Raw genomic sequence first — 24,564 nt, 5'->3', positions numbered from 1 at the left:
TAGGGAAGCAAATGCAAAGGCGGCGTCCAGGCCCCGTTCTGCCCCCCTGCCCCCACCTGGAAGAAGAGCAGTTCTCCCCATCACCACCCTTCCCTCTTCCCCCTTCCCCACCTGGCAGCACTTCCCAACCCCCAGCTACAACCCTCTTGCATACCCCCCATGCCACGTGTCACCCAGCCGGGCCCCCCACCTGTCCCACCCCTCTGGGACTTGCAGCCGGCTAGAGCAGCCCTTGGGGGCTGCTGCTTCCCGGGTGTTCGTCTCCAGAACCGGAAGCCGCGGACGGCGCCGGTTTGCAGCGCTCCCAGCTCAGCCCACGTGCCTTGGCTGCCGCCAGCGCTCTCGTTGGCAGATGCACGTACAATTACAGGTGCTGGTGATGGCTGGGTGAGGGGGAAAAGCAGGTCCTGGGTGCAGGGAAACCCAGCAACAGAGTCGAGAAGAGAAGCTGCATCTCCTTGACTCCCAGTCCCCTTGCTGAAACCGCTAGCCGTCCCGCAAGGGATCCTCGCTACGCCCGCGTGGCTGGCAAATCCCCAACAGCCGGGCGCAAAATCCCGCACTTGGCTCTTCGCAGCCCCTGAGTTTCCAGAGGCTGAAATGCAAGCAGCTCCTAACTGGCTGATGGCACCTGGGCCCAGAGCAGGCTCGTGGATACGCCGGCCATCGAAACGGCAGGCCCAGGGGCTTGGGACTGTCCAACCCTCTCACCACTCCTCCCCAGTTGCCTTCGCTGGCTTCCAGGAGCTGTGTCCAGGACCTGCTTTCGTCCCAAAACAGAGGGGTGAGTATGCATCTACCCCCACCGGCCAGCCCCGCTCCACGCTGTCACTGCCCCCCAAGCCCCCACATGGCCATACGCACGCCAGCGGCTGCGCTCGCACGCGCCCTCCCAAGCTTGCACAATACAGCCCTCCAGGACGCACCTCCGCCCGGCACATTATTGATTCTGCTGAAACTCCCCGTCAGCGGCAGGCGGCTGCGCTGACACTGGGGTGGCAAGGCTGAGCCCCAAGGCAAGGGGATGCTGCTACAGCCTGCGGGTGGGGAGCACGCACCCGCCAGCCCTGAGAAACAAAAGCCCGGGTTTCCCTCCAGCGATGAGGGGTAGCTGCCCCCCCAGGGCTGGGGCGAGGGGCTCTGCCTTACCTGCGCGCGGCTCCTTGTCTCTGCGCAGAACAGCCCCAGCTCTGCGGGCAGCCTCGCAGTCGGTGCTGGCCCCCGAGGATGGGGGAAACCAGCCGGGTTTCTCCCTGATTGGAGCCTCCTTGACCCTTCTCAGCCGGGGGCAGCTGCTCTGGGGAGCAGGGGCTGGGCCTGGCGTGGCTCTTCCTTCCTGAAGGAGGCCAGTCAGCCCATCAGCAGCACGCGGGGGAAGAGCCGCCTGGGACCCCAGCTGGGCCCAGCCCAGATGAACGCAGCCCCTGGCTCCCAGACTGGGCGGCTGCCCAGCGCCCTCTTTCCCAGGCGAGAGGAAAGCTTCCTACCCGGGCACCTACCCCGGTGCAGGGCCCTTCTGCTTTGGGGAGGGGATTTCTAGGAGCCCAAACAGCTGTGGCTGGCCCCCAGCGCCCAGGTAAAGCCCATCCTCAGCATGCACAATGCAAACGGCCTCACCCTCTTCCAGGCAAAACACCCTCTGGTTACAGGCCCAGGGGCCTTTCCGCCCCGCGTGGGTAACACGGAAGCACCCCGCACGGCGCTTCGCACGCGGCTGCCTCCGTGCCAGCCTCAGCACAGCTGTTCAGGTCCTTTCATTGCAGCCTCAGGCCCAGGGAAGCCCCTCAACCCTAACCCTTTACGAGGGGGAGAACAGCCCCCTCCTCACCCCTGGACGCTGCATCCTCTGTGCAAAAGGCCTGGCCAAGCACTCAGCGCTCCAGGAAACATTTCCAGCTGCCGAGGGACCCAGAGGAGGGAGGCAGCGGGGCTCCTGGGTGTGGGCAAATGGCGAAGAGCTGCTTTCAGGGCAGGGGTGAAGGCCCATAGGAGCGCAGGGAGCAGGAAGATGCAGGGGGAGGAGCAGGGGCTCTGGGTACAAGCAGCATGGAGGGAAAGGGCGAAGGGCAGCATGTGGAGCCTGCTGGGGAGAGCCCTAAACTATTCTCTCCTCTTCATTCTGGACTGGAGCCAGCACAGCCACGTGATGGGGAAGAAAACAACGCTGGGCATCTTCCAGCTGAGGATCTCAAAGCTCTTTCAGAGGGAGAACAATGATCCTGTTTTACAGACAGGTAGACTGAGACCCCAGAGCAGCCAGGGCTTGCCTGTCTGCAGTACTCCCCGCCCTGTGCCCTAGTCACTAGCCACCCCTCCCCCCGGCTTGTGCTTGTCCCGGCAGGACTGCTCTGTGGCCCGCACGGTGGGCAGCCAGAGGCCAGGCGAGTGCCAGACCCCGCTCTTCTGACGTGGCAGCGTCTCGCACCCATGCTGCACTGACGTGACAGCAGTGCAAAGGCCCCGGCTGAGCTGGCATCGCAGCGGGGAGAGGTGCTGGCTCAGACGAAGGGGAGCCCGGAGCTGTGCACTATCGGCACGTGGGGCATCCCACGAAGGGCTCGTGTTCTGCAGGCACCGTCCATGTGACTCGTCCCCCCTCCAGGCCTCCCCCAAAGCCCTTATGTAAGAGCCCTGCACAATGTATAGCTCTTCTCCCGGGCGCCCCGCGAGAGCTGCCTGGATGCAGCGTAGCTGTCATGGTGCATCCCCGGACGGCTAGCTCAGGGAAGCAAATGCAGTCTGATTTGCACACCAGTCACTGTCTCGCACTGTAAATGGGGACGCACGGGCTTGTCCCTTTTCCCAGGCTCCGCATCCATTAGCTCCCCCTGCCATCGCAGGCCGAGCCCACAGCAGCCACAGCGCTCCCAGGCAGACATGGGAGATCATGGGAATGGATCCAGCCATAGAGGAAGATGCTGGTGCTTAAAGCGCTGATGCAAAGCCTATGAAAAGCAACCGGGATCTCGAGCCCTTCCTGTTTTTCCCCGCTGCAGGGAACCCACAGGCAATTCAGCCAGGGCAAAGCTGGAGCAGGGCTGAGCCAAGCTGGCACCGTGGCAGGAGCAGGCTTTCACGACGGGGCAAGGAACCGGGCAGTGCAGCTGGTTGGCGCCTTCTTCATTCAAGAGGGAGGGGAGAAGGAGAAAAGAGCCACCATCACGGAGGGGCAGTGGGAACGAGGCCATACCGTTACAGGTGTAGGCTGCTTTGTACTCACGCGATCTCCTCATGGGACGCCACTTCACGTGCGCTAAGTCGGCCCCACTGGGGCAGCTGTCAGCTTGCTCCCTTCCCAACCCAGCTAGGATCTCTCCTTCTACCCTCTGTCTTACAGTCTGGGCCCCAGTGGGTAGCAGGACAGGGCTGCAGGTCCCTAACCCCTTCCTGCAGTTCTCACTGCTCTTTACAAATCATTGAGTATTAGGATTCCCATTATGCAGATAGGAAAACTGAGGCACAGAGCAGGTGAGCAAGATCCTGGCCCAAAGCCCTTGAGCTAAGCAGTGGCAGAGGCAGGAATAGCACCCAAGGCTCCTGTGTGCCCAACCCCGCTGCTCCAGCTGGCGCTTTAGTAAGCAGTAAAGCCCCCGGGGTTAGAGAGGTATGACGGAGTCCACCCCACGTTCATTGCACGTCTGCAAGAAGGACACGCAGCGTCTCATGAAGACACTGTTGTACAGAGCACACGACTCCCGGGGCTACAGACTGTCACAGCAGCATCTCAGGCATTTCCACCCACGGCACAACGGGAAAGATTCCCACCCTGTCACACGTACCCAAAGCAGCTCTGGCCTCATGGCTGCGGGGCCTTCCTCTGCATAGCCTGCAGCGTCCAGCCCTCGCGCCGGCGGCGGAGGTGGGGAAGGGGCAGTGCTAGGCCTGGCATGGCACGGCACGAACGCGAGACATGGCTCTGCCCCCCCTAAAGGTGCTGATGCTCTGGGCTCTGCAGTGTGTTGCGGCCACCGCAAGCCTCCGGCCTGATCGCTGGGAGGCACCCAGGCTCTACCTGCCCAGGCCAGCCCTAGCCCAGCACCCCTGGCCTCTGCATCCATCAGGACTCCCTAATGGCTGAGGTCTTTAGGTCTCTGGCTTGCACTAGCAGCTACCGAGTTCGTGGCCTCCTTGTGCCAGCAGTGACGGGAAACGGCTGGTCTCCAAGGGGGTGCTCCGAGTTCCCTGGGACCTTGACGGCTTGACGACTGCATGGCCGCACCGAGGGGCAGCATCCCTAGAGGCTGGACAGGCAGAGGGGAGCCTCGGGGATGACGGAGTCCCCGATGCCATCCAGGAGGTCGTTCCACTGATCAAAGTCTTCCTTCAGCTCTGGGTGGAGAGAGGACCCCACGGTTACAACCAACTACCACTCAGTAGCCAAAGTCCACTGACTGCTTGGTGTTAGCCTGCAGAGACCCTCCTAGGTCCCCTAAGGCCGACTGGCACATGCTCACTTTTCTCCTACCTCCCCTCATTCATTTAGCAACCTTGTGCCCCCTCCTTTCTCCCCCAGCACGTCCTGTCCAGACTGGAGACTCTCAGTTCTGTGCAGCTTAGACCCAGGGTTTTAAGGCTTTAAAGGGACTCCCATGGGGTTGGGGAAACTGAGGCACAGAAGCAAAGCGGCTGCCCAAAACCCCCAGCAGAGCAGTGGGTGGGATCAGGAGCATGTGGCTTCCAGCTCCACCCCCAGGCCTGCTTCGGGTGGGACAAGGCGACTGGGACTGGGCCAGGTCAGATAGGACCTTCCCCCCAAAAGCAGTGTCGTACCGAGGTGTTTCTGCAGGAAAGCCAGCGCTGCCCTGCTGGTGATGGCCAGGCCCTTGTAGGGGTCCAGGGGGCCTCTGGTCTGGAAGACTGTGTTGACGAGGTTCCCAGCCAGGAAAGTGAAGTCGGTCTGACTCTGGTGCACCGAGCCGCTGCGGAGTGGAGGATGAGCTGTAGCCAACAGGCCTGTCCTGCAGGCCACATCTAGACCCTGGAGACCCACCCTGGGACAGGACTGCAGCCAGCACAGGGTCACCAGCCCCTCCAACTTGGCTGTGAACATGCCACCAGTCACATGAGCTCCCAGTGGGAGATGTCCCCAGACCCTCTAGGGCAACAACCTGGCCTTCGGGGTGCTTTGCCACAGGCTTGAAGAGGCCAGGACTTTACCACTAGTGTAGACAAGACTCCGAAAGGTGTGGCACTGCCCAGTCTAGCTAATACATGTCTCTGTCGTCTCCTATAGGCCACATAACCACACCTGGCTCCTAGGAACTGTGTGATGGAAGACCTTTGTCACAAGCAGCTCTCATGTAAAAGGGGCAGAGAGGAAGGATGGGGAGGGAATAAGATGGGCTGGTGATGGATGTGGGGCTGCAGAGGGCTCAGGGATGGTGAAGGAGCCTGCGGGGCCTGGGGGCAGCAAGCACACTTAGCTTTTTGCTGTGCTCAGCAGAGCAATCCCTGGCTCACAGATGGGGAAACTGAGGCACAGAACAAGGAAGTGGCCTGCCTGGGGTCACTCAGGGCACAGCCAGGATTCCTGCCCTGCCTGGTGTCCTCAGCCCTCAACTTCCCTGCTGCCACTCACAGCATGGTGATGATCTTGGTCTGGCTGTTGCGGGAGCTGAGCTGCTTCATTTTGGCGATACTCTCAGCCGTCTGGAAGGTCTCGGTGTTGATGAACAGCACCGGCTTGACCACCTTGGGGTACAGCGCGTTCTCTAGGGGGAACATCCAGGCGTCAAGGGCCACTGCGCACCTGCAGGGGACACAAGACGGCTGGGACCGGGCCAGGTCTGAGGCTGGCTGCTCCCATCCCTGGCTCCCAGGCCTGCTCCTCCGTTAGGCTGGAAGCAGTCAGGGACAGACACTCACTTAAAACCGGGCTCCTTGGCCAAGGCCAGCACGGCGGTGGCTCCTCCAAACGAATGGCCCATGACAGCGGCTTGAGTCATGTCCACGCTGTCCTGCACAGAGGGGAACGTGAACGGAGCTGGTCCTCAGCCAGGCCCCTCCACTGGGCAACCCCAGGGAAGCCCAGCTGTGCAGTCAGTGCTTGCTGGACAGTGCCTGATGTGGACCGTGTCTGTGCAGATACATCACCCCCGTGTTCTACAGCAAGGGAAACTGAGGCACAGGGTGAGCACCTGACTGCCCTACAATGATGCCCCAAGCCAGTGGCTAGAAGCTCTGTGCTCAGCCCAGCCCGTGCCGTGGAGTCAGCAAATCCCAGCTCCATCGTGGGCAGCCCAGCCCCAACGTGCTACATCCTACACCAAGGCTGGGGAGCCTCAGACCCAGCGCTGCCCACATCACACCCTGTCCACCAGGCGCTCCAGTCACCTCCGCTCTGACACGGGGCAGCAAGCGCCAGGCCCTGACCCCAGCTCGAAAGCCGGCAGGAGAGAGAACGAACGCAGGGAAGAACAAAGAGAGCTGGGCAGGCCCCGAGCTCTGCCACCAGAGGCGCTGCGCATCGAGCAGCAGCGATGGCTGGGATTCGTATAAGGTTGGAATAAATACAGGGTGGGGGCTAAGCTGGGGGGATGGGAGGACCTGGGTGTTGTTTCTCCAGGCTTTTCCCTTGCCAAGCCAGCAGGGAGGGAGGGGAAAGCCAGGAGGGAGAGAGGGTAAGAAGGAGATGAGCTGGAGTGGCTGCAGCAAAAGGGCCAACAGAGAAGTGGGAGAAGGAGGGGGAGAAACGGAGACAGATATAATGAACGAGGAGGAAGGGTTAAAGGAAAGCAAATCAGAGGTACAGAAGGTCCCAGCTCTGAGCCCCTGGCTTCCCCCAGCTGCAGCAGAGAGGTGGTCACAGGGTCATCGGGAAAGGCAACACTGGCAGCCCCACTTAGCCCCCCTGGCAGGCCCTGTGGGAAGCCGTGTTTCTCCTCTGGAGGGAAGAGCCAGCGGGAAATACCTTCAGTGCAGCCAGATCAAAGTCATTGTGCAGGATGTTGGTGACAGCCTGGCCGTGGCCGATGTCCTGGAAGAGCCGGAGCCCTCGCACGCACTCGTTTGCTCGCTGGTGAACCTGGGAGGAGAAGGGTCCTGTTGGGTCCGGCTCCTCCTTGCTCCAGGGCAATCTGGCCCCGGGAGAGGAAGGGCAAGGAGCAATCATCCCCTGCTCTCCCTGAACAAGCATGTCTGTCTGAGCCCCGGCAGGGAACCTACAGGATCAGTGAGTCTCAGCACAGGCCTGGTCAGGAGCAACCACGTCCATCTGACACACACGGGCCGATAAGAGGCCGAGTTCTCAGCCGCTTGCCCCCTGTGTAGCCACCTCCACGTGGCCAGCTCACCATCTCCCTCTGTGCAGGCTGCTTCCCAGCCAGCTGCCTTCAAGCACCTTCAGGCTGGGCTTCCCGGCTCTGACACTCAGCAGTGCTAATCACCCAGTGCCAGGCAGACGCTGCCCCTGGCTATGGAGGGAGCCTGTCCAGAGCAGGGCGACACATCAAGCCAGGTCCCCATGCCATGCAGACAGGGCATGCATGGGCTCCTGTCTCATGCAGTCATGAGCAAGCAGAGAATCAGGCCCCCAGATTCTTCCCCATGGCTGCTCCAATGAGCTAGTGGTGCAGTCAGGAATAAAACCCAGGAGTCTCGATTCCCATCCTTCGGCCCTTGGCCTGAGCACATTTTCGAACAGGAAGACGGGAAAGCACGGACTTGCCCTACAGAAGGCACCAGGGGATGTGGCAACGAACGACTGCAGAAGCTTTTTAACAGTTCAGTTAACATAATACCACAGACGGCCAAGGGGAAGCACATCATCTCCAGTGCAGCAATAAGCAAGCGGGTGCCCCCCCCGACAGGAGCACGTGCTCATCCCCGGCTCCTCTTGAACAAACTGCCAGCCAGGGGCCAATACGAATGGGAGGAGGCTTTGCCCCAGAGCTGGTCCAAATGCCTCCGCTCCAAGCGCAGCCCAGCTGCAGGGATGAGGGGAGGTGCTAGGGGCCCCGTGAGATGCTGGCGCAGTGGCTGCAGGAGCTATTCTTAAATGTTACTCTGTGGGTTTAACAGACAGGGTATAACGATGCACGGATCCCAGGGGGGCACCAGACATACAGGCACTGCACCACAGCGGGCCTGTGTTACATCAGCCTCTGGCTGGCAGGTGCTGGAAGGGCCCCCAGCAGCCAGCCCCTACCAGGCTGCGGAGAGTCCTCACGGTGGATCTGCTTCTTCTTCCCTTCTCCAGTGTCCCGGCTACTGCAAGCAGTGGGGACAGGCACGTCCCCCAGCACCGCACCATCACCTGCCCTGACTGGAGCCTCTCTCATGGGTGCATTCAGTGCCCCTCTGTGCTGTAGCAGCAGAGCAAAACCGACCGGACCTCAGGCGGTTTCAGGGCTGGGAGTGGGTAATTAACAGGCAGGAGCTGATCACAGCCCCCCGGATTTCACTCTGGGCTTGGAGAAGCTGCGCAGGGCAGCGCCAGGCCAGCGCCTGTCTGCTGGCTGCTGAGGAAAGCCCTGGATGGAGTCCGCCTCTCCCAGGAGGCTGGGGGCTTGTATAAGGCGTTCTGACACGCACCCCGCTGACTGAGATCTTAAAAAAACAAAACCTTGTGCCAAGCAAAATGTTTCCTACAACTGGGATAAAAACCCAGCCTATTTCACTCTGCCCTTCCCTGGCTTATTGACTCTGAGTAACAGACACCCTGCTCATGGTCTCTCTTGCGCCATCTCTTCCCCTTTTTCTATTGGCACATGATAGCTTCTGAGGCCTCTGTAGTCAAGATCCTCATGTCGCTGTAGGGCAATGGGGGCACTGTGTGGCCTGCAGTGTGCAGGGAGGGGCAGAGGGCTGTTCTTGTGGCCCCCTTTGGACTTAGTGCCCACTGTGGTCACTGGAACTGCATCCCCCAGGGGGTCCCTGCCAGCTGCAGAGCACAGATAAATGTCTAGAGACTCAGCTAATGATCAGCTGAGCCTCTCTGGGCTGCAGAAAGGCTCTGGGGACTGGAGCAGGGGCAAGGGAGAGAGAGCAGTGGCTTGCAGCTCCTGGTCATGCCACTTGTACAGCACACCTGGGTGTCTTGCTCTATGCCCCATGCCCAGCCCCTGCAAAGCAAATCTCACAGAACAACTTGTTGTGGCTTCAGCCCTAGCCCACTTCTGTGCCCTGCAGCCGCCTGCCCCTGCTCTGGGCACACAGGGATAACAGGGGGAGGACTGGTGTGATCAAACAGCAGGGAGGCGGCTGAATCGCTGGCTCCTGAGGCTCCTAGCCCTGGCTGCCGATGCCCATCAATCACCCCAAGCACGAGGAACATTCCTCTTTAATTGAAAGCAGAGACTCCAGCCTCATCTCCCAGTCCCGACAGCCGGCTGCGCCCAGCAGGTGCCTGCTGTGCCCAGGCCGGTCTCCCCAGCCTCTGTGCCGTGACCTGCCCTACCTGCGGGTTCCGGAAGTGGAACTCCTTCCGCCCGGCGGGGACGCGGTGCAGCAGCACCCACTCCTCCTGCAGTGTGGCCTGGGGGGCGCCGGGCTGCCCATCCCCGGCCTTGCAGAAGTAGGTGGCGCAGGCCGAGTGGTCTCTGCAATGACAGGGCCGCAGCAAGGTCAAGGGCCCCTCCAGGGGAGGGCCCCGTTAGCTTTGGGGGCAGCCAGAGGGGGGCACCGCTCACCTGTGTTCCAGCGCAGCCACCAGGAAGCCGCGGGAGGCCAGCTCTGCGCAGAGTGCCGAGTACACTGTCCTGCAGACACAGGGCACGTGCTGTGAGGGCTCCAGGGGCATCAAGTGCCCTTGGCTCCCACCCACCCACATCTGGGGAGCACCAGGCCTGCGGTCTGTCTGGGCCCTGCCCCATTCCCAGCTGGCTGGGCTCTCATGGGCCTTGCTGCCAGGCTCCCTGGGGAAGATCCTGACCTGGGCACAGGCCTTGAGCGGGCTCAAGTTGCTTCTGGCACTGGGCAAGCCACAAGCAGGCCCATCCCAAAGGGGGTGAGAGTACACAGCTTCCATGGACTGCAGGGGGCGGGGGAAGCAGGTGCCTGGCACGTCTAACTATTAAGCCAGCCAGCCCTCTGTGCCCATGCACATGGAAGCCACCTCAGAGGCCTGCCTGCCTGGCATGGTGCTAGACATGCATTTGCTGTGCCTACAGCGGCTCTGATCCCAACGAGGCCAGGATGAGTGGGCCACGGGATGCTCTGTAGAGGGCTCGTGGTGTCAGTGTGACCCCAGTAAAAAGGGCTGGAGGGCACTGCCATCTGTGTGATGTCCAGTCCACCTTGGGGGGCGGGTTTCAGTCCACCTCTGTGGGGACAGGCGTGGGGGGCACTGACCAGCTGAGAACGGAACCGGTCGTAAAGACGGAGCTCCTGTCGGTGTCACGATGCTCAATGATGCCCGCTCAGAGTTTGGCCCAGGGCTAAGGCACACATAAGCAGCTTGTCCAGCTCTGAAACCCACCCCTAAATAAACCGCTGCCCAGCCGGGCTGGGGCAAACGTTGACTCAGCCTGGACACCACAGGCTGGACATCTCTGGGCATCCAGACCAACTGGCTATCAGGGCTAGAGGAGAAGCAAATGCCTTTGCAGCCAGGATCCTGCTCCCTTCCACCCCAACTGGAGCTGTAGTGGGGCAGGGACTGGGCTGGGGACTCTTACCGAAAGGCGCCCAGGCCGTGGGAGAAGATGATCAGCGGGTACTTGCTGCTGCATGGCTTAAAAGGCCCGTTCCAGCTGACCGGGACCCTGAAAGAGCCTGCAGGGACATGCGAAATGATGAGCCCTGCACGAGCTCAGAAGCCACAGGGTTCAAGTCCTGATTCCAGCTGGACACAGGGCTATGGCTGGCAAGGCTCCTCCCAGCCTCCCTCCTCTCAGGAGGAGCATCCCAACCTCCCTAGGCTCCAACGCACAAGTGGCTGAGGTGCCTTCATCAGCTGATGGACACTGAAAGGTGGCCAGCCTCAGGGCAGAGCGAAGTGGGGAAGGATGCTGGGTGCCTGAGCACATGCACAGCACCAGACCTGCTATGGCCCCTTCTAACAGGCACGGAGATTCCCTCCAAGGGGCTCGCCCTGCGCCCCTTGGACGCCCCTCTCCCATCCAGGCAGGCAGTGCTGGGGTGAGACAGGGGTCCCAGCCTCCACTGCAGGCATGACTAGCAGGCTACCCCGGAAAGCCAGGGGCAGCGACGTACTTACCAAAGGCGACACTGAGCAGTGGGGTGCACCACTTCCAGTGGAGGTCGGCGTACTCAGCCAGACCGCGGCAGTACTCGTAGCGCGGGATCCAGAGCGGCTGCTCCACGCCCTCCTGGGGCAGGCAGGGGTAGAAGAGGCGGAAGAAGAGCCCCTGGGGAGAGAGGCACCAGTGAGACAGGCCCCATCCAGTCAGGCTCTGACTGGGAGGCAGGCCTCACTCGGTGGAAGGGACCAGGGGGACCCTCTCACCCACCTCCTGCCCAAGCTGGCCAGGGAATGGCACCCAGGACCTTCTCCCCATGGCTGGGGTCAGTGCAGCTGATGTCCCCCTCACCATGAGCCCCCCCCCAGGGCCTCGCTCCTCATGCCACGGGTTGCATCTTGGCAAGGCTGCTCATCATTTAGAGCTCCTGGTTCCCAAATTGTGAGGGAAGATGGAATCGGGCCCAGCAGAGCTGATGCATGGAGCCACCCTGTGGCCAAAGGCGAGAGGACAAAGATGCTGAAGGGATGGATTGGAAAAGCAGCAAGTTGGGGATCTCACTGCCCTTCTGGTACTAGACCCCACAGCCCCCTGTCCTCCCCAGCCCCCTCCACCTGGGGCCTCAGCCGGGGTGATACCCCGCTCTGGCCCTGCTCCACCAGCCTCCCTGGGATGATAAAGAAAGACTTCACGGGACTCCACCAGGAGCTGGCCGCTGCTTGGACCCAAGCACCAAGTGATTCGCCATCACCTTCGCCTTCCCTCCTGCTCCTGCCCCCATCTGCTTGTTACACCCACAGGCTGCACCTGGTCTTAGAGTTGGCCTGGAAGCTCCCTGGGGCACAGACCAGGCTTCAGTAGATCCAAAGAGCACCTGGCGCACTGGGGCCCCAACCCCTGACTATGGCAACTTGCTGCTTCTGCCAAGTTCACTGCAGAGCCATGAGCAGCTCCCTCCCCCTCCTCTGCATCCCTCTGGTTTCACCTGCTTGGGGAAGTTGCTCCGGGCCCAGCTTACAATGCTGGTACCCAGCAAAGACTAGGAAAGCTCCGATCTGACTGTACGTTCCAGCGAGGATTGGACTGCGCCTGGGCTTTGCCCTATACCCGCCACATAGGGCAAAGCCAACGACAGCTGGCGTCAGGGACAAGGACCTAGGGTCCGTCTGCACTGCGGGGCACTTCCAGACTAGCTCAAAAGCTGCGAGAGGATGCTGGAGACAGGCTGCACAGCACCCGCATTGCTGTGAGCTCTGCAGGGCAGGCTCTGGTCCCAGGGCTTGCACAGCGCTGAGCAGTCACCCTCTGTGACTAATGCCAGGGGCTGCGTGAAGCAGCTGGAGAGCGAATCCAGGCAGAGGAGACAGGAAGAGACTGAGAGCCTCAAGCCCAAGTCAGCATAAAATGTACAGCTCAGAGCTCTGTGCTCCGATGCCTCAGCCCCAAGTCAGTACAAGCCGCCCCCGCGAGGCCCTGTGACCCACTCAAGGAAAGATCAGCGTTTTTGTTGTTGTTTTTAAAAGGAAAATGTTTCGTGTCCCAAGTCATATCAGCCAAATCAATTCCAAATCTGTGTGACTCATTCAAGAACCATAAGTGGCCCTACAACCGGCACACATCCTCCACCCCCGCCCGGGGCTTCAAATACTTCTAAATCCTTCGGCGGGCATCCCACGTGCAGGCCCAAGCCTGGAGGCTTGGGGTTCGAATGCCCCTGAGTTTCGTTTACCCTCAGCTGTACGGCTGCAGGAGCAAGCCAAGGAGAAGCCTCCCATTTCCATAAAGTCGGCATCCTCCCGCTGAAGCCTAAGTGGGAGGCTAACGATGAGGTTCACGCAGGGAGCCCTGTCCGCAAGCCAACAAGGGTGCACCCTCCACTACACAGTGCCATTTGAACTGCATAACCTCAGTCAGGGTCCTACGTTCGTGGTTTTCCCCTGCCAGCAGAAAAACCACCTGGGTGATCATGGTGGAGACAGCTCACAGCGCGTCTCCACCTGACAGACCATGGCACCTCCCCACAGTCAGGGCGAGATCAGCTCCCAAAAAACCAAGGCTCCCACCCCGGGGAAACCAGCCCTAGAGCCGCCCCCCACCGTACCTTGCGGGTCAGGCCCACCATCACGTCGGTGCAGCCCACCTGGTGAGGTCCCTGCGCCGGGGGCAGCCCCAGGGACTGCACGGCCCCCATGCCTTCCAGCACCGATCACGGACGGGAGCCGCCTTGCCCCACGGTGATGAAACCGGGTCCGTTCAGCCCACTTCCCTCATCAGCTTCCTGTTGATCACAACAGCCAGCCAGCGCCCGACTGCCTGGACTTGGCACCCAACAGCGATGCAGAAAGGCAGGGCCATGACCCCAGCGCTCCCTCAGCGCCCAGGCTGGCTGCGCGTGGCATGGGTGACGCTCCCCGGGGGAGCCGGGACGCCCGGGCTCTCGCCCGGCTCTGTCACCGCCTCACTCCATCCCCTTGCCCAAGTCCCTTCGCCCCATTCTCCACGGCACCGCGGCGGGGGTGGCCGGGGAGGCCCAAGAAACCGGCGGCCCGGCGGCGCGACCAGCAGGGCCTGCGGGCTCTTCTCCCGTGGTCTGGATTCGCTTCGGTGACTCCTGGCCCCCCGGGTTTGCTGCCGGTTGCTCCCAGCCCTGCCCTGCCACCTCCATCTCCCCCTTGACGGCTGTATCCTCCCGCCTCCGTACCCCAGCTTCTGGCCCGTCCTGTCACGGCACCCAGCGCAGCAAGCTCCGGGTCACGCACCCTTGTGCTGTCTCTACCTACCTACCTACCTACCTGCCGATCGTGTCTGCTCACCCCCACGTCCACGCCCCTGTGCCCCTCTATACGCCCCAACAACCTCTGCTTTCAGGTGCAAATCTACGCCGTGCTCCGCCGGACCCCGGCCCCGCGTCTCCCGGCGGCCACGAGCCGGGTCCCTGCCCAGAAGCCAGCAGCTGGAGGCGGCGAAGGGCCCCCGGGACAAGACCCTCCAGGCCTGGGGCCTGCTCCAAGCCGGGCGAGCGGAGCGCCCCAGGCAGCGCCGAGCCAGGGGGTGCTGGGCCGCAGGCGCCTGGGCCCAAGCCCTGGGGTGCAGGGGGGTGCGGGGTCCCGAAATGCAAGTGGGGAAACTGAGGCGGGGCGGGGCGGGGCCGCCAGGGGGCGCTGCAGGCCCAACGCGGGGAGTACAGTTCATTAGTGCGGGGGAGGGGGAAGCACCCACCTGCAGCGTCGGCGGCACCCCCGCGCGGGGCATGCCGGGACATGGAGGCCAGCCACGCCCAGCGCCAGGCTCCCAGCAGCCTCCGGGACCGCAACTCCGAGCGTCCCCGCGGCCATAGACCCTCTCCCAAGACCACGACTCCCAGCCCCCTCTGCGGCTTAACCCCGCCCCAGGACTCCAACTCCCAGAACCCTCTGCGGCGCAGCCCTGTCTCAGCCTCCAACTCCTAGAGCCCTCTACGGCTTAGACCGTCCTCAGCTTCCAACACCCAAAACCCTCTGCGGCTCAGATTCCCCCCGCCAGACTCCAACTCCCAGAATCCTCTGCGACACAGCTCCCCCCCCACGGGACCAACTCCCAGAGCCCCCTGCTGCTTACCCCAACTACAACTCCCAGAATCCCCTGCTGCTTAACCCTCCCCTCCCTTTGGACCACAACACCCATAGCTCCTTGCAGCGGAGTCCCAGGACTTCAGCGCCCATAGTTCCTTGCGGCTCATGCTAACGCCTGCCCTCCCAGAGCAGGCCTGCCCCGCCGTACCGCGGTGCCTGCAGGCCAGCCCCCCCGCGGCAGCGCCCGGCCCTGCGCCAGCCCCGTCCCGCTGTGGGGGGCCTGTGTCACGTCTGCCGCAGCGCTGGCCCTGGGTGAAGCCGGCGCGCCCACGGGCTGCAGGGAGAAGCCGGCGCGCAGCCTCGGCCGTCGGCCTGAGATGGCCGTCCCAGGCGGCCTGGCCGGCAGGGATGCCCGCGGGGGAGCGCGCAGCGTGCTCCCCTCGGCCATGCCTCCAGCCCTGGACAAGCCAGGCGGGGTCTGCACTTGCCCCGGATGTGGGCAGGGATCACGGGGTCTGGGCCGCTGTCGCCCGGGCCGCGGGGACGCTTCCACATCTGGACGTGCTGCGTCTCTGCCCCTTCCCTGGGTCTCCTGGCGGCTGGCGGGGAAGGTTTGTAGCTGTTTTCTTGGCATCTCTGCATTTTGATCTTCCTAGGGGGTGTTCCTTTGCAGGGACAGCAGAAATGGGCTTAAAGCACTAGCCGCCAACTCCGACTTCCCGCTCCGGAGCTGGACGCCCAGGGGCGTTTTGGCGGAAGCGAGCTAATCCCTTCCCCTCCGTCTCCGCCCTGGGCCGTCGGAGGTGATGCTTAGAGTCTGGCTCCCGCTCTACGAACAGCACGCCGCCGACCCGAGCTCGGAGGAAACTTCTCTTTGACAACCAGCCTCGGATCTCCGCTTCCATGGGCAGCTCCAAATGCCAGCAAAGCCACACTGTGCATCTGGGAACCATTTTCTCCCTTGGCAGCATCTGCCGGATGATATTTTGGGGGATGGAAAATGCTTATCTCGCTGCCGAAAGAATGCGCAGAACAGAGCCATCCCAGGCAAGATGGCAGAGCACGGTGGGATAATTGCCTTTTGGATTTAATTAAAGTTGCGGCAGCTTGTGGCACGTCAAGAGCTTAGCCTGCATTCGAGCTGGTCTTTCCAACTAATTAATATGTTTCCTTTGGCTGCTTGAAATATATCTCAATAATGAGCATAGACACACATTGAGGCTGGTTCCAGAGCCGGGTTTGCCTGGGCAGTTTAGTTGTAGGGGGGTTGCCTTCAGGGATCAGCCTTTTTATTAGAGTGGGTTGGATCATTGTTTGGGAGAGAGCTTGGACATGTGAAAACTTTAACAGGACAGGACCGGCCGTCCTAGCGCACAGGGCCTGGGCCCAGGGGAGCCTCTTCTTAGACTTCGCAAGCCCGCAGTGCTGGGGAACCTGTATGGAAACGCCAGCATCGGCTATGAATGCTGCAGCAGAGTTGCTCGCCGATATTTTGAGGGCAGCTGGGAGCCTCACGGTCATCCCCTGTAACCTCCTGCTTCGGGGGTCCCAGATTTACTTCCTGCCTCAAGCTTGGACCTTATAGCCAAGCTCACTCACACTGGTTTGCAGCCACCCAGGACGACAGAAAGAATCACACATGCCTCAAGTCGCCACATCGCCTAATTCCTCTGGCCTGGACGCTTGGCTCTGCCCCAATACCTGCACGTCAGCAGCTGGGTTTTATCACATCTGGGAGGGAGGGAGCCCGTCACCCTCAGCTTCTCGGCAGTGTCTGGGAATGCCTCCAGTGAGAGCTCGGTCACGCGGTGGGACTGAGTTACCAGGAGGGGGCAGGGCAGGGGCAGGCTAGCCAGAGGCAACAGCTTCTCATGCTGCAGCTGCTTCTGCAGTGAGACGCTACAGGCCACCTCCTTCAAGGTGTTTCATTGCCTCACTCCCCCTGCGGATCTCAGGTCAGTCCCTGGAGCCGTGCATTCAGCATCGTCCCTACTCTGAATAGATTGGGGGGAAACAGGGAGACACACACACACAGCCACAAACATTGAACTGAAAAATAAAAAAAAAGACTGGATATTTGTGGAGGAGTCACCACCAAATTACAGCTGGGAGCGGGAACAGCCTGTACCGGCGCCAGATCTGTTTCTTCAGCACACACACGTCCTGCTGCCCGGAGCGCCGTCTCTGCGGAGATTCGGCTCCGTCGCAGGGTGGGCAATGCCAGGGGGACGTCCCCCCAGGCTTTGGTACGGTATGTTCTCCTGAATGCAGACAGCTTCTGGTGATTTCGACCCACCTGACATCCAGGAGTCTGGAGGCTGGGCTTTGGTCAGCAGCATCTGCTTTAAAATATCCTCAAGACACCTAGAAGACGGTGCTGACTATGGCTGGCTCCGTGATGGGGCCCAGACCAGTACTCGGGCTCCGCAGCATTCGTGCCGATGCTCTGCCCTTTTGGAGGCTTTTCATCTCGGTCTCTCCCGTGGCTTCGCCAACATTGATGGGGCTTTTGCAGCCCTGTAAGGCTCTGAGGCCCTTTGCACCAGGTCTGCACTTGACAGGGGCTGCTGCTCCTTTGGGCACAGAGACCAGGCTCCTGCTGTGGACAGGTCCCCCAAATGGGGGGTGTCAGGTGGGGGGGGTGAGCCCTCCAGCCCCTGGGGACAGATCTGCTGCGACACACAAGGGGTTTATACATGCTAAAAAGCACAATTCACCGACAGCGCCTGTAGCCAGGCTGGGCCGAATGCACCACCATCCCCCTTGCCAGCTCCCAGCTGCTCCCCGGGGTGTGTCCAGCTGGGGTGCAGGCCCCAGCTCCTTCCCTGTGGAAAGAGCTGGACAGATTTCCCCATCCCCTTCCCCCCAGCATTCATCTTGAGTGTACCCTGCCTTTAATCTCCTTACCCTGCCGCGACCTCTGCCGCGTGGAGTAATGCTGTTGCTTGCTCTCTGATTAATCCTGCAGACACCGGGGGCCTGGGGACAGTGGTGCCCAGCCTGCGGCCCCCGCGCAGCCAGCTCGCGGCAAGATGCCTGGCGGGATATGGGGCTGATTCCCGGCTTTCCTTAAAAAGCTACTTGGAAAAAAGAAAGCCTTGGCGGGGAGCACCCCCTTCCTCAGCCTGGCACCAGCTGTCTGCAAGGGGAAGCAGCCAGGCAGCGCCCCCGGGCTCCGACTCGGACCCAGTGACCACCCTCTCTGTAGCTGGGGGCAGAAGCCAGGTGGATCACGTCCCTCCCGCGGCCCAGCCTGGCATCCCCGGGGCTCGGCCTCCCGCCCCGTTCCCACTGCAGCCTCCCCAGGAGGCAGATGAGAGGTGCCCCCTCTCCTGGCCCTGCCGCGCTCCCGCGCCCTCCCCGTGAGCTCTGCAGAGGGGGGTCCCGCTCCCCCAGCCTGGCCACCTGCAGCGCCAGGAGCAGAAAGGGCCCTGCCATGAATCACCGGCGAGGAGCATTTCCATAAAGGGCAGGCTGAAATGGATGTTTACTAATGAGAGCTGCCAGGCTCTCGGGAGACCCGCTTCTGATAAATAAATCACGGTGCCCTTGCTTTGGAAAACAGGCTGTTCGTTACAGGCGGGCTCCCGCTGGGAGCACCCGGCAAGGAGGCCCTGAGGAACTGGCACAACATTTACTGAGCCCCCCTTTACCCGGGCCCTTAGCCCTCTAACCCCCAGCTATGCACAGTACTGGCTTTGGGCTCTAGGTCCAGAGGTCACCGGTGGCAGCTCTGTACCCGGGGGCGTGCGGCTGCCTTGCGTCGGATGATGCCCTCCACGGGCGTTGTCAGGATAAAGCAGGGCTTTGCAGGTAGAGAAACTGAGGCACAGGAGGAGGGAGTGACTTGGCCAAGGCCAAGCAACAGGCCAGTGGCGGAGATCACAGCAGGACCGGTATGGAGAGGTGAAGCCACTTTCCCCCCGTGCCCTGTGGCTGCAGCCTCCTGTTCCCAGGGCAGGGTGGGATGGGATGGGGTTGAGAGATGTCGGGGGGCAGAGGGGAATCAGACCCCACCGCGCAGGGCAGAGCTGGGAAAGGGGAGTACCAGAGTGGGGGAGGCAGCAACTAAGTGTGGGGGAGCGCGACTCCAGGGAACGGCCCCAGCTGCCTCCCGGGTCACCCCCACCACGGGCACACTGCACCCTCCCTGGGGCAGAGCGGCCCACCTCTCGCCACCGTGAAGCTGAGAGCACCACGGGGAGCAGCGCCCTGGGGCGAGGGGCGTCTCATGCCTGGTTTCTCCTTCCCCCGCCCTGCCCCGGCCATGAGTATTTATGTGGCTGCCGCGCGCCAAGGAGCCTCCATAGATCATCCCCCAGCCATAAAGCTGGCAGGCGGGTAGGAGCCAGCTCGGCGCGCGGCCAAGGGGACATGATTGAAAGCATCGCAGAGTTGTTCAAGGCCTCGTCTCCCTTGGGCTCCCGCCTGGGCCCTCGCCCACCCGCTGGCCCGGGCAGCTGCCACCCTCCTGATTAAATGGACCTTTGCAGTTTCGTACAGATTTATTCCAGGGTGGCAGGGAGGCGTCTTGGGGGGCGGCTGAGCGCCAGGATGGTCGAGATGGAGGGGGTCAGGGACAGAGGGTGCCCACGTGTCCTCTCTGCTGCTGCTCGGGGGCCTGGGCAGGTCGTGATTAGACCCAGGGGGTGCCGGCGCTGGGCTCCCAGATCTCCGTATGGGAGCAAGCAGCAGCATCCCTTCCTGGAGGGTGAGGGGTGCGGATACCCAGACCTGACGAGCTTCTGAAGACCTGTTCCCTGAGGGTCTCCGAGTGAATCCTACAGCTGGGATGGGGAGGGGGGCATTTGTTTCCATGCAAATGAATAAAGGAAGTCACTGAGAGGAAAAAACACTCCTCACTGGGATTGTTTGCCCCTCGCTTTCGCTGAAAACCCCCAAACGCTGGATTGCACGAGGGGCACGGGGGTGTCCTTCCTGCCCCCATACCACTATCAATAGAGATGTGCTTTCGCTTGTCAGCGGGAGAAGAGCAGCCTCACTGGATGGGTCCCAGTTAATCGCTGGGACAGGCGTGCCTGCTGCCCTGTCTGCCGCGGTGAGCAGGGAGCAGAAACAGCTGCGGTTCCCATGCTCCCTCCCAGCCAAACTGAGCTGCTCTGCTGTCATCTTCGTGCTGCGATCTTCTTCACTCCCCAGCCCACGCCATAGCTGGGCGCTGTCCTACAGCTGCAGCCTCCCTCCCCAGAGCTGGCCGCATTTCCAAGAGTGGAAGCAGCTGTCTGCATCCCCCCGGCTCATACCCGTTCATGCGGCAGGCGAGGGAGGGCATTACTGACAACTGCGAGGAGCCCAGAGCTGCCCAAGTTCAGCCTGCAGCCTCGACTGGGCCTTTATGCACAGTGGTTCTTGCTCCGTGCAGCTCCCGATGCAGCGCCCCTCTGCCCGCGTCTGCTCCCCTGCACGTCTCTGTATGCACAGCAAAATCCCCGGGGTCGCAGCGAAGCCAGAACCGGGTGGAGGAAGCTCATGCTCGTCCCCGTGGGGTCCCTCGGTGCTGCCGGGAGGCTCAGAAAGACAGAGCCATTCGCACTGGCGCTGGGCTTCTGCTGCTGATCACATTTCTCCCTCGCTGGGAATTGCGCGGAGCTTCCTTTAAAAGGCTTCACTTGGCCAGCGCACACGTCCCTGCCTCCTCCCGCTGTCCACAGGGCCACGGGGAAACCGCGTGGCATTTTCGGTCAGATGGCATTGGCATCCATTTGCCTGCCCAGCCTTGCTGGTCGCCAGCTTCTCACCTCCCCTGGGAGGCTGGATCCAGAGGAGTTAACTCCAAACTCATCTTTGATGCTGATTTTCTTCCTGCAAGGCTTTTGATCCTTACCTAGAGGCCCAGCTAGAGCTGCTGGGTGGATACCTCCGTGCCAGGAAGGTCTTTTGTCCCCCCTGTGCGTGGGGTGCTGAGATCTGGGGCACCAGGCTCTGGAGCATCCTGTGCCAGGGCTGGAAACGTGCCTGCGAGGGCCTGAGCCGCTGCAGAAAGACGGAAGCCGCCGTTTCCAAGAGGTTTCCCGCCTGCAGGTCTCCAAGCCAAGGCTGAATGTCAGGCCACGTTTCCTGACATCTGGCAGGAGCCGCACGGCCGTGGCGGACTTCGCCAAGGGGGAAACCTGCCATTTGGAACGGCGCACGCTAGAGGACAAAGCCCCTGCAAAAGGATCGCGGGCGTCAGCCCTGCCTGGGGGGTCGCACTGGCGGAGGTGCCTGGCCCATCTCCATGGCTCAGCCTCTGCTTCCTCTGCTCCTGGCACTGGCATTTTCATTCCTCTGCCCATGCCTCCTCTGTCGGCGGCTGGGCCTGGCGGGAAGCAGAGAGGGCCGCCAGGCAGAGGGAGCCTCTCCCCCCTGCATATTGGTGCACAAGTCCGCCCCACCGCACCGGGAGTGAACGGGGCCTTGGACTGCGGCCTCGCACTCCCTGCCGGAGGAGTCCTGCTCTCCCTGCTGTGCATGCCGCAGGCTCGGAGGAATACGTGGGCCCCGTCATTTTGGGATGCCCGGTGTAAGATGCCCCCCACGTGGAGGCACTCCAGGGTAGACCCAAAGGGTCCCGCACCAGGAGCCAGGGATCGACTCCAGGTCGCCTCATGCTTGCACCACCCGTGGTGCGGCGAGCTGCCCGAGCCAGGCCCCACGTCCAGCTCAGGAAGCAAGCGGGAGAGTTGCTTCGCATGGCTGTGGGCAGTGGCAGTAAGGGGCATCCCTGGCACTGCTTGCAGGGTGCAGATGAGACCTCCACCCGCCTCTGAGCAAGGGGCTGTGTCGCCGGGACCGGAGCTGGAGGGAGGGGGCAGTGCGGGGTTAGGGGCAGAGCTGGAGTAAACTGGGCATTAGCCAGCGCCCTCCCAAATCTCGATGGCCAAGCACAGCCAGCAGACAAGAAGCTCACGGCGGAGAGGAAGTCGGGAGCGCACAGTCGGCTCTGCCGGTCCACACCCTGTGGCCGCCCGTCGACCACGGTCCTGGCTGACACCGATGCGACGCGGAGGAGACTCACCGCCTTGGCTGCCTGTCTGGTCCCTTGCGTCCAGTCGTCCGGGAACAGATTTGTTAGAGGAGATTTTCCAAACCCCTTTAGGCCCTGACCCACTTCGGGCGCCGTGCAAAACACCGTCAGAGGCTCGATCGCGGCGTGGTGCCAGCCGGCAAGGATGTCACTGTAACTTCCCCGCCAGCCGGGGCCACGGGGTTGCCATGGCGAAGGCTGTGATCTCATAGAGAATGGGATTATCTAATGCTGAGCGGGCCCAGGCGGGACAGGGACCCTGGGAGAGAGCCGGTCGGAGGGGATGGGGAGGCAGAGCGGCGTTGTCAGTCCTCCCCGGTCCCTGCCTACGACTGCGCAGGATGAGCAAAGTCCAGCTGCCGCCATCCCCTGGAGCCCACCGGGCTGCGACGGCTGCAGGGACGTGGCTCGTGATACCTGCCCCCGTGTCCCGCAGCGCCCGGGGACACGCTCCCAGCGCTTCAGGTCTCCCATCTCCCGTACGAAACCCCGTCTCCTCGCCGAGGCAAGGCAGGAGCCTCGTTACAAGGCGCTCTCGCATGGCCGTGGCAGCGTTCGGCACCAGGGTTTCCCACCCAGGCCATCAGCACCAAACACAGGCCGTTAGGCTGCCGGGGGGGGTGCGCACGGGGCGGCTGCCCAAAACTCTCCTCTGTTTGCCTCCTTTCTTCATACACACGTGTAAGATAGACGGGGAATTATTTCCGGCTGCAGGCGTGTTACCAGGGCTGTGGCGAACGGTGGGTTAACCTGGGCTTTATTCCCCTTCTATCCTTTACCCCAGTGGCGTCAACGAGGCGTCCTCATCCAGGCGCTGCCCCAGTCTCATGCAAGTGGGGACCGGCGGCGAGACCGGGTGCCGTGATCTGGGGGTCACTGTTGCGATCCACCCGGGCTCACGGAAGATGCCGTGGGCCACAAGCACTCGCGGCTACCCCCGCGGCCGGGGCAGCAGCCGGGGCAATGAGCTCAAGCCGAGCCCCTGTTGCCGCAGGGCTCGCAGCACAGCTCTGGCACTGCTTCGCAGGGTCCTCGTGGGAGACCACCACTGCCCGAGCCCAGGGCGGGCGCCGCGCTCCGCTTAATACTGTATAGACATCACCGGCAGATGCTGGTAATCGAAAGCCTGACTTGTGGCTTCTCTGCCTCCTGTTCCCTGGGAGCACTGATGCCCCTTTCCAACAACCCAGACTTAGCGAGGGGTGAGGAGAAGCCCTGGTTTCCGCCCGGCAGAGGCTCTGGGCTGCGAGAAGCTGGGAGGGCTGCCAGGGCCACTGTCAAAAGGGTTTAGGTGCATTGGCCTCCCTGGGCTGGCAGTGGGATGGTGTCCCTTCAGTGCGTCCGAGACTCCCCCCTCGAAGGTGGATTTGTTCACTGGGACGTGCAGCGTCCAACACTACAGCTCCCAGCATGCAACACACTCTCTGGATCCCAGCAGCCAAGCCAGGGTGGAGGATGGCATGATGGGGCCTGTAGTCTCCGCGACCTGCATCCTTCGCACAAGCTGCTGAACCTGTTGGACCGCCTGCTTTGCTGATGGGAGCCAAGGCTTTGTCCCCTGCGCATCTGCTGGCTTCAACGGGTCTCGGATGCGGGACCAGCGCCCGCGGGGAAACGGACGGGATGCAGCCCGCTGAATACCTCGGGGGGCTCCTGGTCCGCTCTCGCCGTCCCTCTGAAAACAGCTTCTTGCAGCTAAAATGGGCTTTGCTTCTAGCCCAGGGGACAGCCCCCGGACTTCGTGGCAGAGCAGTGCAGAATGGCCTTGCTTTCCTTGGCTCCCCGCCCCACCCCGTGATCAAAGACGGCTTGGCTGCCCGTTGCCTTCCCGAGCCCAGCACGACTCTCGCATCGGCTGCCGGAGTTTAGCTCTGCGCGGCCTGTGCTCGCTCGGGCTCAGAGCGGTGGGCGCTGCCCCAGTGCCACGCTTGACTTAGGGCCGGGGGTCCCAGCACCGGGTGCTGAGTGTCCGTCTCCACTGGGAACAAGGTGTGGAGGGTTCAGCGTCCCCCGTCAGTCCCACACACAGTGGATCCACGATGAAAGCAAACTCCGGTACTGTATTATCATCAGTCAGGGGCAGGGCTTTCCAAGCTGATCGCTGAATTGCTTTGGTATCGGCCTGCTTTCCTTCCAGGGGAACGTCACCCGGCGGCCGGCCTGCCCCGACAGCTGTGCTATAGGGGGCTCGCGAGAATGAGGATTAAGAAAGGAGGCAGGAGAAATTGCTGGGGATTAACGACATGGAAGCCGCTGGGTGGTGACGAGAGAGGCTGGAGCAGGGTCTGGAGCCTGGGGTGCGAGGAGCAGGAGCTGGAGGGCGAGGGGGAGACTGAGCGGGCAGGAGGGGAAGGGGCAGGGTTGCACCAGCTGGAAGGATGTGGGCGAGGGAGCAGGACAGGAGATGGTGGGTGCAGATCCAGCGGGCTAGGAGGGCAAGGGGTGGAGGGAGGGGTAGTGACATGGGGGTCACACCTTCCCCCTAGTCCTGGCCTGACTTGCCCAAGTCCCAGAGAGCCTCGCTGAAGCCAGGCTTGTGGCTGGAGCTCAGCACAAAGGGCAGATTCTTTCCCTTATGACAGCCAAGTGCCTCCAGCACCTCCAGCTGCAGCTTGCATAGGGAGCTTCCCCCCCAGCCCGGGCGCTGCAGCCAGGCGCCTGCCCCCGTCTGCGCGGCCCCCAGAACCGACCAGACGCTGGTGTCTGGAGGCACCAGCTCAGCTGAGCTCAGCAAGGGCGCAGAGGCCAGATCGACTGCCGTGAGCCTGTTCCAGGTCTTGTGAAACGGGTGATGCTGCTGCGGGGAGGCAGGAAGAAGGAGAAAGGGGAGCAGAGCCCAGGGGAG

The 24,564-nt window shown here is 62.2% G+C and overlaps 1 protein-coding gene and 1 long non-coding RNA gene across 6 annotated transcripts; one reads left to right on the top strand and one right to left on the bottom strand.

The window, feature by feature from the left end:
* Positions 1-3,659: 3,659 nt before the first annotated feature.
* PAFAH2 (platelet activating factor acetylhydrolase 2) lies at positions 3,660-14,485 on the bottom strand. 5 transcript variants are annotated; one of them, XM_090057193.1, is made up of 11 exons: positions 14,361-14,471; positions 13,243-13,419; positions 11,159-11,309; positions 10,617-10,713; positions 9,630-9,698; positions 9,398-9,539; positions 6,911-7,024; positions 5,866-5,957; positions 5,579-5,749; positions 4,771-4,919; positions 3,660-4,329 (listed from the first exon to the last, which is right to left on the bottom strand). In XM_090057193.1, the coding sequence occupies exons 2-11, from the start codon at positions 13,330-13,332 to the stop codon at positions 4,235-4,237; spliced, it is 1,170 nt and encodes a 389-aa protein (XP_089913319.1). In that variant the 5' UTR covers positions 13,333-13,419; positions 14,361-14,471; the 3' UTR covers positions 3,660-4,234. The 5 variants fall into 5 exon arrangements, with proteins under 5 accessions (XP_089913319.1, XP_089913320.1, XP_089913322.1 ...); XM_090057194.1 differs by lacking the exon at positions 14,361-14,471 and adding an exon at positions 11,412-11,631 and having other exon boundaries at positions 13,243-14,354; XM_090057196.1 differs by lacking the exon at positions 14,361-14,471 and adding an exon at positions 11,493-11,631 and having other exon boundaries at positions 13,243-14,354.
* A 368-nt stretch (positions 14,486-14,853) lies between these two features.
* On the top strand, positions 14,854-15,815 carry LOC149859308 (uncharacterized). Its single transcript, XR_016443643.1, has 2 exons — positions 14,854-15,168; positions 15,366-15,815. It is a non-coding gene; the product is annotated as an uncharacterized LOC149859308 (long non-coding RNA).
* The last annotated feature ends 8,749 nt before the right edge of the window (positions 15,816-24,564 follow it).

This window comes from Crocodylus siamensis, chromosome 7 (assembly GCF_052110815.1).
Source record: "Crocodylus siamensis isolate JL-2025a chromosome 7, ASM5211081v1, whole genome shotgun sequence".
In the NCBI taxonomy this organism is placed as follows: domain Eukaryota; kingdom Metazoa; phylum Chordata; order Crocodylia; family Crocodylidae; genus Crocodylus; species Crocodylus siamensis.
The sequence above is the reverse complement of the archived record's forward strand: the minus strand, read 5'-3'. Positions and strand labels throughout refer to the sequence as shown.